Here is a 13,846-nt window from a genome sequence, read left to right as displayed (position 1 = left end):
CAAAAGGGGATTTTATTTCCACCGGATCTTTTTTTACTTTTAGTTACTCCGCTGCTCCCTCTACCGATATTGCCTAGAGAATATTTTTCCTCCGGTGAAAACAAATCCCTTTCTGGCCAAAAAGTACCGTTTATATATACGTGTGGTGGGGGGCTCAGAGTGCGTCCACTAACGAAAGTAGGCTTTCTAATGACACAACCAGCCTTTGTTTTGGTGAGTAGCAAAAACCTTATTTTTATTTACGATTTGGAAATCCCATAGCCTTTTACTGCAGGGCAGAATCGTAGAAGCAGTAGAAGGCTATGGACCAGAGCTAGTAAAGCCAATTAATTATTTTCACCCAGAGATTCAATAAGTCTGACTCACCTATTCTGATGAAACCATCTTCTGTACGGTGGTATTTTGGAGTCTTCTCCCTTCCCTCCTTCAAGGCCTCTTTCTCTGACTGGATATTCTGAAATGAACAGAAATACCTGCATGAACACACGTACGCACGCAATGTGAACGTAAGAACTAGGGACAGGTTAACCGTACTTTAACCGGAATGTGTGTCACTAACGGCTGTCAATAAAGTGTGCGTGTGTGCGTGCGACAAGTGTTTGGTTGTGCAATGTGCGTGGTTGTTGTTGCATTGACACAAGTTCACAAGCAGGCACTATCTTTGTGTGCGAGGGCAGAACAGTCCGGTGTCTCTGGCTCGCTTATCCAGTGCAGGAAAAGAACCTGTCAAGGAAGCAGCACCGTCTCTAACCTTACAAAGGGTAAATTCATCTCTTTTGTTGTTCTCTGAAAAAAGAAAATCGATGTTCATGCAAGTGATTGCTCTGCGGTCACAACATGACATTTCCTCTCTCAGGGTATAATTCACTTCTGACCGAGTTAGGAGTGGTGTGTGTGCAGTGGTGGAAAAAAAGTGCTCACATGTTATACTTAAGTAAAAAGTATCAGTGTATCAATACTAAAAGTATAAAAGTCTGGAATTAAAAAAATATTTGAGTAAAAAGTACAAACGTATTGGCATCATAGGACCATGTGTATACAGTGTGTGTGTGTGTGTGTGTGTGTGTGTGTGTGTGTGTGTGTGTGTGTGTGTGTGTGTGTGGGGCAATAGGGGATATCGTGTGTAATAACAAATCAATTCATATTTACTTATGTACCTAAACTTCTAATAACAGATTCTATAGTCTACAGTGTTACACATTTCATAATACTACTATTTTGTATTGATACAGGCATATGTTTATTGCACTGATTTATTGTTTCAGTTGCTTAAAATCATTGGATCTCAATGAGGTGGTTCCAGGGGGTCTCCTGCTAAATTATTGATATTTAGGAACCAAATGGACTCTTACGGTTATGTACATCTGAGTTAAATTAACACTGAGGTTGGAACGGCGCACATTGTGGTCCCAGAGGAATCATGTAAAATGGGGCTATTTTGCACATCAAACTGGGGGCCCTTGAAATAGCAATCCCTGTTCCCTGTCTCAATCTCCTCCCCTCCTTTTCACAACTGTTGGCTCAAAAGACACTTTCATCTATATATCGCTTCTCTTTCTGCCTCTCATGTTTCCATTATGTGTCCTTTATGTCTCTCCCTCTCACCATTATGTGAGTTTCCTTTTCCAAGCCAAATATCCAGCGTGTGTACGTGCACATCACAGATGAATAATAAACGCGGTGGCTCATTACACTATACTGTAAAAGGCAACACAAACAAGCAGCCTTATGCAACTCTATCACTGTAAAATCCTGAGTGTCAGTTAAACTCAGGATTTAGCAGTGGACCTGGCTCACCCACCTGTCCTGTCCCTGGCCAATATGTCCTGCTTCAGAACTTACAACTTCTACTCTATAAATGTTAACGTCTCTCTCTCTCTCTCTCGACAAATATTCCCATGTGGCCTCACAGTACTAGTAGATGACAAACATTAATATCATAGTATTGATATAGACTGGCCTCCGAGTACTTTGTGCCTATTTTGCCTCGCCTGGGGGCAAACGGATACCGATAAAGACAGACACTCAGCGCGGTCTCCGCTGGCCTAGCGATCCCGACAGCCTTTTCACCGTGTCACTCCCAATCTCCCTTTCCTTGTTTCCCTGTGCCAATGAGTTCAAGGTGTCTGTCTGTCTGTCTGTTGGGTCTGTGTGTTCGGGCAATATGCACCCATATATTGGCTATGGCATCAGTACTGAGGGAGGAGAGGGAGAAGAGAGTGAGGGTGTGAGAAAGCCTATTTCACCAGCGACAGAGATCACTGCCTGCTTGGCATTGCGAACATGGCCAATTATGTTTGCTGGAGCTGAATTACCCTGGAGGGGTGATGGAGGGGAACCTAAACCCTGCGCCACCACGGTGCCTCAAGAGTGGCGGATTTGCTCGCAGGGATGTTGTTCTGAATGTTGAACTGTAGTTCAATATATTCTTAGTGGTGGACAATTCGTATATCTTGTTTTCTTTTTTATATCACTGTATTGCTGTATTGAAATGCAGCCCCCCCCCCCCCCCCTCCAAAAAAACAGAAAGAAATAACATTTCTGAAAAATCTGCACAATGAGTACTTTTTACGTTTGTTACTTTAGGCTTATTTTGATGAGCAATACTTTTACAATTATGAATACAGGAACTTTGCTCATAACAGTATTTCTACCCTACTTTTACTTCAGTAAAAAATGAAACTCTGTGTCTCTAGTACCCCCCACAGGGCCAAAGGGGCCATTCAGATGATGCTGGCAGTAGAGGACATATCCGATTACCTCCCAGCAGCTGCTTCCATCCTCTCTATTCTCACTTATTCTTAATGTCTCTTTCGGGCTGTCAGTTATCCCTTTCTTCGGCTGTCCGTCATCCCTGAATGTTTCCCCCCCCCCCCATTCCTCTTTGATCCTCTTTCTCCCCTCTGCTCCTCATCCCTTCTTCCCATGTCTTTCCCATGTCGCTGCCAATGGAAACCTCATGTGTCCAAGACGGTTACTTTCAGGATTCAATTTGAAAAACATTACATTGCACAAGCTCAAAAGTCACAATGCTATGCATTTTGAGCTTGTATGTATAGATTGTCTATGTTTGCTACTTTTGTATGACACTGTAGCATCAAGTAGGGCATTAACTTATGACAAAACATACTGTATGAAGTTGAAATTGAATGTGGAGACAAGAGGTTTCTGCCTGACAGCGACAATATGTCCCCCTGTTGATCCGTTGGGAGGCTTAACACATGCCTTTTTCTCATTCGGCCAGGCTTATTATGTCCTGTAGTTGCTGCACAGAGTAGAGGCTGCTTATTCCACTAGACAGAGTTCTGGAGGGGAGACTGAATGAACAAACATGGATCCATATTTCCTGGCTGGGTAGGGATCAGGCTATATGACCGTACTGTATGTGTCCATGGGGAATCTCTCTTGACAGCACTGGCTTTCTTGGCTCATTATTTTCAATTGAAAAGGATGCACTGTATGTTCTCTATACTTTGCTGAGTGTGCAGCATTTTAGCATTCAGAGGGACGAGTGGTTGGGCTGCAGTACTCCAGTCGGGTCTCAAGACCATATTTTCATGGTCTCACCTGCAGTTTAGCTTGGCCTTGCCTTGGTCTAGGTCTAGGACCAAAAGGCCATCTGGGACATCCACAGCCTACTTGGACTGAGACGTTCTAGAAATTGGGCAGATTTAAGAGATATCGGGCTGTATTTTGCGTGTCTTAAGTACCAGGTCTTATTACTTAACTTAAGACCTGGAGGTGTGGTCACACGCAAAATACAGCCCTTAATGTCAATATAATAAGGGTGCAATTTATGTTAGGTTCATTCTCAGATTATTGAATAACCAAAAAAATGTAACAATACTAATACTAATACTAATACTACTACTACTACTACTAATACTAATACTACTAATATAATATAAATTCATAATTGATAAAATAATGTTCAAACTCTGTCCTGTCTTGGTCTTGACCACTTTACGTGATCTTGAATACAACACTAATAAGTGTATTATTGAAGACATTCCATTTTCATGAATGAGCTCCACATTTCAAATGGATGTTTAATTAATAGCCACAACCTTTTCCCACAAGTATTATGTCCAGTGCTGCTAGCAAACAACTTACAAACTTGTTCCGTGCCTATCAGCTTCCTCAGGGTTACATAATATAATATATACATTAATATTAAAATATTTTTTGACACAATGTTTAATGGTCATGATTCACCAGCAGTGTGGATAATAATAATAATAATAACTTGGATTTAAATAGCGCCTTTCAAGAAACCCAAGGACGCTTTACAAGACAAAAAACAAAAAAACAAACTAGTTGCCAAATTGAACAAATGTCTCTTCAGTGCAGACTTGAAAGAGTTCAATGTAGGAGTCTGGCAGATCTCTAAGGGGAGAGAGTTCCAGAGGGCAGGGGCTGCCACATAGAAGGCTCTATAGATCTACACTAGAGAGAGAGCTCCAGAGGGCAGGGGCAGCTGCCACATAGAAGGCTCTATCGCCGAGGGTACGCGTGGATGGCTTGGTTCTCGGCTTAAAATAATGTATACCGGTATACATAATTGTCTGAAATATCTATGGGAAAAATGAATTGGCTTTCCATCTGTGGAACCACAAAAATGTAAAAGAAACCATACTGGTGCTGGAGTCACACTGGGATAATGAAAAGAATAAAGGGAAGCTCAGCACACTCAGATCTGCGCACAATCAATGTATTTCTTTTGCAAGCTTTCGGTCTACTGACCGTCTTATCTGTGGAACCACAAAATGGCAGCCACTGCTATGCCCTATTGTCTCAAGAGTCCTGCACAGCCAATGATGTGCATGACATGTCCATTTGGCTCATTTCTGAATAAACGATGTGAGGAAGATGTGAAAGGATGTCGTGTGTGCCTGCATGATTTTGTGCCTCAAAATCACAAGAAAATTACCACCTTGGCTTGAAGGCATGTCTGAGTGAATGGGCAATTATGTTAACCCATTCTGAACGGGAACCCGTTTTGGTGTTAGCATCATGTTATGCTTTAGCTATTGAAAAATAGCAGATCTACAAGCTCATAGCGCGCCACCGAGTGGCGCGCTACGAGCTTGTAGGTCTGCTATTTTTGAAAAATCGAAGAACGACTGACATTTTTTTAGAATCTGATCTCGGGTCAGAATGGGTTAATCAAGACCAGTGTGTGTCCAGTGGAAACCTCGTATGAATCTGATCTCAGGTCAGAATGGGTTAATGATTACTGGGCTAAGTAAAAACAGCAAGCAGACTCACGTCAAAAGGCAGCACCTCTATGGAGGTATTAAAGAGCTTATCCCCGGGGTGCTCAATGTTCCCGCTCCGAAAGAAATACCTGATGGAGAGAGGGAGAGAGAGGCAGAGCAAAATGGAGAAGCAGGTGTGTGTGTGTGTGTGTATGTGTGTGTGTGTGTGTGTGTGTGTGTGTGTGTGTGTGTGTGCAGAGAGAGAGAGAGAGAGAGAGAGAGAGAGAATTTAAATGTCAATTACCTCACAAAACATCCCATATTTTACAAATGTAAGATTGTGTTTTTCAGCTTAAAATACTTCAACAAAGTATACCTGTAGTGAAATAAATCTCTATGTAGAAACCCTAATTAACAAATGAGTGGTCACTTTATAGCAGTTACAGGTTACAGCCTGTAACAGAAGTTTACTCATACCGCCTGGTATCCAATTAGCCTCAACTAAAACGGAGATGCGGACCCAAACTGAAACGTGCCAAATGTTTTCCGTCCTCCGACGCGGTGGATGGATGGATAAAGTGTCGGGCTCCGTTCACATGTGTCCCGACCATCTGCCATGGAGCCTCAGCCATGCTCTATACCACTAATCAGCGGGCCGTCATCCAAAACTGGGCCAGTGCCACTCAGCCTCGCTTACAGAGAACTCTTTAAACGAATCTAGTGAGCGATGCTCTTGGACAAAGAAGCAACACTGGCCATCTGTTAACAAAACTGTAGCCTTAATGAGGACCCACAATTGCTCAGCAGAGTGCGCACACACTTACAGAATATTGTCACTTTCGGGTCAGAAAACGTATATTTCCAAAACTTTACTTTTCAGGAGATGGAAAAAAGTTCCAATGGATTCAATGTAGGCTACTTCACAATTTTTTTAATAATCTTCATCGGTTATTTTTTTTTTTAAATCCACAGACAGACATAACCACTTTGGACCTGCCACACCGACAAGCTACTTCACCTATAACTAAACAGCTGTGCAAACCGTTTCCAAGTGCCTGTACAAGACTTTATATTTGCCTCGAATACCTACCTTTCGATTCGAACCGGAGTAAAAAAACGGATCCGTATAAAGTCCCCGGCCACGGGGGTGAAAGCCCAGAAAAAGTCCTCTCCCAGGTAGGCTTTGTCCAGCGTGAAGTGCTGGTATGTCTTCAGGCTGGTGGTCACCTCCGCCAGCGGGTTGGCATGCCCCTTGTGCAACGTCTGCTTACCAAAGTCCTTGTCCTGGAACAAACGGTAGGGTTGTTCTGTGACCCGTTACGCTCAAATACAGTACAGTACAGTACAGTACAGTGTACACAACTCTGGTGGGGTGAGCTCAGTTATGGCACTGTAATATACAGTTCACTGTATATTTAGATCAAGGTTACATCCTGTTGCAGTGTATTCCTTAGCCTTCCTTTCTTTGGAGTGAAGCGCTGCCAGCCTCATTAGCTGTCTTGGATGAATACATATCTATATATATATTCTGTGTTTATTTAACGGAGACAATGAACACAGTAAATGTATTGCACCAGAGATAGCTATGAACTAATTTACATCTGTAGTCTCTGGGTAGGCGTCATCAGTCTGCACATCATTTGTGTGTATAGTTTCAAAATCAATGGAAATCTAATTTAGAACAGTGTAAGCGATAATCATAGTAAACCACACAATGCATTTAAAATAAACCTACGCTGAAAAATGTATTACAAATTTCTTGTAGCTCCTAGTTCAGAACATTAAATCAAAGGCACATCATTTACAGTGTACACATACAGTAATCACAAATTATTCTTATTTAAATCAATAAACTGTAATTATATATATATATATATATATATATTCTTATTTTACAAATGTGATTCATTGGTGGCCACAATATGCTTCTGTTAAGATTACAGCTAAAGGTAAAGACAAGGACAGAGATGTACAGATTTCGGGTTAAATAAACGTAGGGAAAATAAAAGTTCTGACTTTTTCCAATCCGATTTTGGCCCATGCGTGTGCATTCATTGTCAAATTCTCAAATCCACATAACATTTAACAACCCTCTCTAATGGCCACTGCGGTTCTTTTTAATTTCACTCCCACGATATATTCTATATCTAATTCATGGCTTATTTGCCAATTTCTTCCCTCATTAAACCTTGGTTTGAGTGTTTGGGAGAGCGTGCGTGTGGGGGAGGTGTTGAAGCAGGATTTAGCCCACACCAAAATAAGCGCTCCACGAAGCCAGTGTCTATTGCTGGAAGCTCTATCGCATTTAGGCCTGTCCTCAAAAAATGAAAAAAATATTCTAAATCCTCCAGCTTTCTGAAATTAAAAAATGTCACGATTTAAAAAAAATAGCAGACCTACAAGCTCGTAGCGCTATGAGCTTGTAGATCTGCTATTTTTCAATAGCTAAATTAAAACACCAAAAGGGGGTTCCCGGCTTCCCGCCCCAAATGGGCTATATTGAGAAAGCACTGGGGCAGGACGGTGGGATCAATGCTGAATTGATTGGGCTAGATTGCAGCACCAGTCAGCCGGGCTAATATCCATTGCTCTTAACACAGCAATCAGAGGCTTTAAGCAATGCCTTTTCAGTTCAGAGGGTCCCAGATGGGAATGTGTGCTGCCATGGCCTTGTGTGGTGCTGTACCACTACATCACAGCAGCGCTTTAACCCATTCTGACCTGAGATCAGATTCATACGAGGTTTCCACTGGACACACACTGGTCTGATTAACCCATTCTGACCTGAGATCAGATTCTAAAAATGTCAGTCGTTCTTTGATTTTTTTCAAAAATAGCAGACCTACAAGCTCATAGCGCGCCACTCGGTGGCACGCTATGAGCTTGTAGATCTGCTATTTTTCAATAGCTAAAGCATAACATGATGCCAACACCAAAATGGGTTCCCGTTCAGAATGGGTTAAACACTTTTTGTGCCCAAAGTCACACCAAAGAGCAAGTCAAGAGAACAGTTATCACTCTTATTACTCTGTAAACATGTATTTGTATTTACTAATGTCAAATAAAAAGTTTAACCACTTAGCATCAAGCCCTATTTAAATACATTCACGCATTTTCAGATATAGCCTGTGTCACATTGTGTGTCACCGTGTTTGCTAGCCATGGTTCATGACTCTCGTATTCATACGAGAGTCATGAAGTAACTGCACCCTGTTTTTGGCGCTCGCTACATTTACAACGTTTCCGTATATATAAACATTCGGAATTCAAATATAAAGTACTCACAATTTGTCCCACGGGTGTTAGTTAGTTGCAGCTCCAGCGATTAGAATTGCTGCATCCCGCGTTGTTTAATAAAAAGCATTTTTATCCGAGCTGTTATTTTGCCATTGGCTTTCAACTACGCGCCCCTATCGGTCGGGAGGAGGGTGGCACTCGGTGTGTTCGATATAGGTACGCTGACCGCCCTGCCAATACAGACTAATAGGCGAGTGCGCTCCCGGTGTGCAACTGTGGATTTCCCAAACGAACCCCGTTTGAAAAAAGTAGCCGGGGCGCTCGGACAAAAATGCTTTTTATTAAACAACGCGGGATGCAGCGATTCTAATCGCTGGTGCTGCAACTAACTAACGCCCGTTGGGACAAATTGTGAGTACTTTATATTTGAATAAATTGAGTTTATATATACGGAAACGTTGTAAATGTAGCGAGCGCCAAAAACAGGGTGCAGTTACTTCATGACTGCCATGATAATCATCATGGCAGTCATGTTTCAGGGCCACTTGTTTGCCTACTATGACAACATGCCCAAAATACAGATGCCAGATTCAAAGTGGTTAAAAATGCTGCACTGCCGCAGCACACCATTTGGATCCATTGGATCACAGCATGGCTTAACCCATTCTGACCTGAGATCAGATTCATACGAGGTTTCCCACTGGACACACACTGGTCTGATCAACCCATTCTGACCTGAGATCAGATTCTAAAAATGTCAGTCGTTCTTCGATTTTTCAAAAATAGCAGACCTACAAGCTCGTAGCGCGCCACTCGGTGGCGCGCTATGAGCTTGTAGATCTGCTATTTTTCAATAGCTAAAGCATAACATGATGCTAACACCAAAACGGGTTCCCGGTCAGAATGGGTTAAAAGACTGGAGGTAGTGAGGTAGGTGGGTGGCCCTGCATGGCCTGGCAACTTCACTGTTTTTATTTATTCAGAGAAGGCTTCTGCTGACTACAAATGTTTTCTTGTTTTAACATTTTTTCGCACTGCAGTTCATATACAGTAGTCGTACAGTTGCACGCAAGCAATCCTGAAAGATGCCCAGTACAACTTGCATGACTCATGTTCTAATCATTAGAACATGAGTGCAAGTTGTACTGGGCATCTTATTATTAGATTAGATTATTATTATTAGAATCTAATGGTCACTGGACAGGGGTCCTTGAAAAAACCACTACTAGTTGGACTCCTAATACCGGCATGCCATAGTGTTGTAGTAAGTAAGTGTCCTACATATCTGAAGAAAACCAAATCTAAAATGTTCCACGCACGCACGGCGCACGCACAGTTTATTTTTCTTGGCCCGTTACCTTGAGTTTCTGGATCTTTCCGGCCAGAGAAGAGTGGGTGCCCACATGCTGGAACAGAGACGGCTTGAAGCGGATCCTCAGGTTGGCCTTCTGCCTGTCGCAGTGTTTCTGTTAGGAGACAGAGACAGGCAGACAATGACGGAGAGAGTGGGCGACACCAATATTAATACACAGAGGAATAGACACAGCAAGAGACGGGAGAGAAAATAGTGGCAGACGGAGAGACGGACAGTGAGTGAGTGACAGACAGACAGACAGAACGAACAGAGGAAGGAGAGAGAAAGTAAAATGGGTTTAATGTCAGAAAATGTAGAGAGGAGACGACAATTATAGCAGAAACAGAGACAGTGATTCCTAATGACATGAGCACATGCAGCACTGGACCTCAGCCACCACACCCAAATATAAACATTTAGTTAACAATTACCCCAGGCGTTGTTGAACGGAGTATACCTCAGGGCCCTTTATTAGTGTCTTTTCTGTTTTGAAAATGGGAACTGCTCATAACTTCGGCTTGGCGTGCGCTTAGGTTTAGGGATAGGGTTAGTAGCCTGGCACAGCCTGTGTGGTTTCTGGTCTAGAGGGGCGCTTAGGTTTAGGGATAGGGTTAGTAGCCTGGCACAGCCTGTGTGGTTTCTGGTCTAGAGGGGCGCTTAGGTTTAGGGATAGGGTTAGTAGCCTGGCACAGCCTGTGTGGTTTCTGGTCTAGAGGGGCGCTTAGGTTTAGGGATAGGGTTAGTAGCCTGGCACAGCCTGTGTGGTTTCTGGTCTAGAGGGGCGCTTAGGTTTAGGGATAGGGTTAGTAGCCTGGCACAGCCTGTGTGGTTTCTGGTCTAGAGGGGGCGGTTAGGTTTAGGGATAGGGTTAGTAGCCTGGCACAGCCTGTGTGGTTTCTGGTCTAGAGGGGGCGGTTAGGTTTAGGGATAGGGTTAGTAGCCTGGCACAGCCTGTGTGGTTTCTGGTCTAGAGGGGGCGGTTAGGTTTAGGGATAGGGTCATATATATTCATATTGATCAATCAATCAATCAATCAATCAATCAATGGCTATACTCACCGCATCCTTCTCCGGATTGCACACCTTGACCCACATGATGTGGTCCAGCAGCCAATCAATGGGCTTGTCTTTGTAGAACATAAGCATAAATTCCACAATGAGGGACAGGTCCAAGGATTTGAACATCTTCCCTGTGGGACCAAAAGGAGTTTCTGTTAAATGTAAACGTTTTTCCTTGTCGCTCATTTAGGCTAATCTGTTTGTCTTGGCTTGTCCAGTTCAGTTCAATTCTCTACGTTTCACTTTCAAACGTGTTTGGGGTAAGTCTACTCTGGCTTTTGTGAGCACCCCAGACAGTTTTTAAGTTGCTTGATTCAGTATTGAGATATTTGGCAGTGGTTAGAGCATATATGCCTTTCATGTGGAAAGTTGTGGGTTCAAACCCCGCCTGGGGTCGACGTCAGCGAGGGCATGCGGTCGCAACGGGTTCCTAACGCCAAATCTAATGGGTTCAGGTCTGAGCCAAGTCTCCTGAGGAGGCGCGTCTGAAGCCTGTCCTGGACGGGGTATCCGGGCGTAAAAACAAATCAACTCTATCAAACACGCTTATGTAAACCTGTGCTGTAACTTCAAACTCCATTTTAACCATGCTATAGATTGAATGAAAACACACACGTCCTTGTTTGGTCTGTTCGGTTAGCTATAGCTAGAGTAAATTGGATAGCATATCTTGGAAAATGGAAGTCTCTTCACAAAGGACACATTGTGATGAAATGCTCTGTGAAGAGCTCTGCTCATAAATGACAAGACAACCCACTCATGCTTATTGTAGACTTCCTCTCGGTTTTATTTTTCCTCTCTATTAACTTCAAGTATTGAGCAGGACTTCTCTATAGACAGGACACAATGAAGAGGGCAGTGGTGGTATTTAAGTATTCAATTGTTTTTACCAAAGTAAAAGTAGCATAATATCAGAACTGCAATGTAGTACCAAAAGATGTACTCGTTATGCAGAATATCTCATTTCAAAATGTCAAATAAAAATGTTTTTCAAAATAGCAGATCTACAAGCTCACAATGTGTCGCACGGCTATTTTCAAATGGCTGAAATGTATACATGTGTTTTGCAATATTAATCTAAATCTACAAAGTAACTTCAAAGATTTCAAAATAAATGTAATGGAGTAAAAGTACAATATTTGCCCCGGCGAGGTAGTGAAAGAGTAAAAAGTACTGGAAATTGGAAATACTCAAGTAAAGTACAAATACCTCAAAATTGTATTGTAACTGAACTTGATCATACAGGCTTTATTCCTCTGCCTTATTATCTATGAATGTTTTAAACGCCGTGGCCTGCAGGGGGCGACAATCAGAGATGAGTTTGGAACTGGGCCAGGCAAAGACAGAATGACCTTGAACTAAAGCTAAACTTAGCGCGTATATTAAACAGGAGAAAAATGTTATTGTGCGAAAGCCCTTAAGCACCAAGAATACGACCACAAATGGATACAAAGAGCCAGATTCAAACGGATTAATATGTTAGTAGCTATTCTGCAAAATTGGCCCTGGGGGTTTCATTTGGGGGACCTTTGTATAGGGGTCAGACAAAAAAAAAAGAAAATAACCTGCAGTTATGTGCTATGGAGTAATTGAATTGTAGCTGCATGCACTACTAAAAAAACATTAATATAAATAGTCACTGTAATTTGGCCAGGAAGTGCATTAATTCTACTGCGTAGAACTGTGCCATGGTCATTAATGTTTTTGATGAATTGAGTACAATTCCCCAATGGAAACAAGTCAATAGGCTTTCTTGGATTCATCCTTCTAGCAGACCTTGTATTGTACTGTACTTCCCTCTGCTTGTCCATGCAAACTGTTAATAAATGTGTTAATCCTTTTAGCAGACCTTGTATTGTACTGTACTTCCCTCTGCTTGTCCATGCACACTGTTAATAAATGTTCAATCACTCAATCAAGAAAGCAGTGTGCGCGTGGCAGGTACACGAGCGCACGCACACGCACACACACACACAGCCTACACAGACACCCAACAGCACACAAACAATCTCATGCGCAATTGATGATTCAGTCAAAGTAAAAAATAAACATGTCCCATGAATCTCTACGGCTCATGCTGTGCTGATACACATTACCGCCTCAGTTTGCCTGCTACTGCTTATCTGTATAACTCTTTCTGTCTCTTTCAAACGGAGTGATTTAACTCTGAAAGTGGAGAAATCGAACACTCAGGAATCAGGATTTCACTGCGTACTATCAGAAAGAACAACCTCCTGTTCTTCTTCTAGTCTTCCCTGTCTCTCTCTCTTCCTTTCTCTTGTATTTTCAGGCCCTGCTGAAAAGAGTAGCGTGTCAAATGAAGCTGAATGCAGAAAACACCAAACTGAATGCAGACGAGCAGGTGGACAAAACACTGCAGAGCGTCTGCCTTTGCTCTCCTCTCCTGGACCCACTACCCCCATGTAGTGTGGATGCAAATTGGCCTGATGAAACGAGATGAGAACTATTAAGTATGGCTGAATCACAGATAGAATGGACAAGACTGACGTATTATTCTGTGTGACACGAATTACACATCATGTACAGGAAATGAGAAGGTGAATAACTGTGTGTGCGTGCGGGGAAGAAGAGCACAGATATGAGCTTGAAATGTGTATATGGGTGAGTTTACATGAGTTAAATTATGTTATGTATGCACAGTATTTATGCATGTATTTGTGTGAATGTGAGTGTGTGAGTGTGTGTGTGAGTGTGTGAGTGTGAGTGTGAGTGTGAGTGTGAGTGTGTGTGTGTGAGTGTGAGTGTGTGAGTGTGAGTGTGAGTGTGAGTGTGTGAGTGTGAGTGTGAGTGTGAGTGTGAGTGTGTGTGTGTGTGAGTGTGAGTGTGAGTGTGTGTGTGTGAGTGTGTGTGTGTGAGTGTGAGTGTGAGTGTGTGAGTGTGAGTGTGAGTGTGAGTGTGTGTGTGTGAGTGTGAGTGTGAGTGTGAGTGTGAGTGTGTGTGTGTGAGTGTGAGTGTGAGTGTGAGTGTGTGAGTGTGAG

The 13,846-nt window shown here is 42.6% G+C and overlaps 1 protein-coding gene across 1 annotated transcript in view; it reads right to left on the bottom strand.

Annotated features, from left to right (window-relative positions):
* Window positions 1-13,846, bottom strand: part of mgat4b (alpha-1,3-mannosyl-glycoprotein 4-beta-N-acetylglucosaminyltransferase B) — a 183,262-nt gene that overhangs the window by 5,842 nt on the left and 163,574 nt on the right. The window contains exons 9-13 of the mRNA XM_080773691.1: window positions 10,848-10,978; window positions 9,794-9,901; window positions 6,289-6,482; window positions 5,269-5,347; window positions 367-454 (exon numbers count right to left, since the gene is read on the bottom strand). Coding sequence (XP_080629817.1) covers window positions 367-454; window positions 5,269-5,347; window positions 6,289-6,482; window positions 9,794-9,901; window positions 10,848-10,978 — 600 coding nt within the window. The remainder of the gene's footprint in view (window positions 1-366; window positions 455-5,268; window positions 5,348-6,288; window positions 6,483-9,793; window positions 9,902-10,847; window positions 10,979-13,846) is intronic.

Source organism: Protomyctophum bolini (genome assembly GCF_963924005.1).
Source record: "Protomyctophum bolini genome assembly, chromosome: 10".
Taxonomy (NCBI): Eukaryota; Metazoa; Chordata; class Actinopteri; order Myctophiformes; family Myctophidae; genus Protomyctophum; species Protomyctophum bolini.
This window is presented reverse-complemented; position numbering and strand designations above follow the sequence as displayed.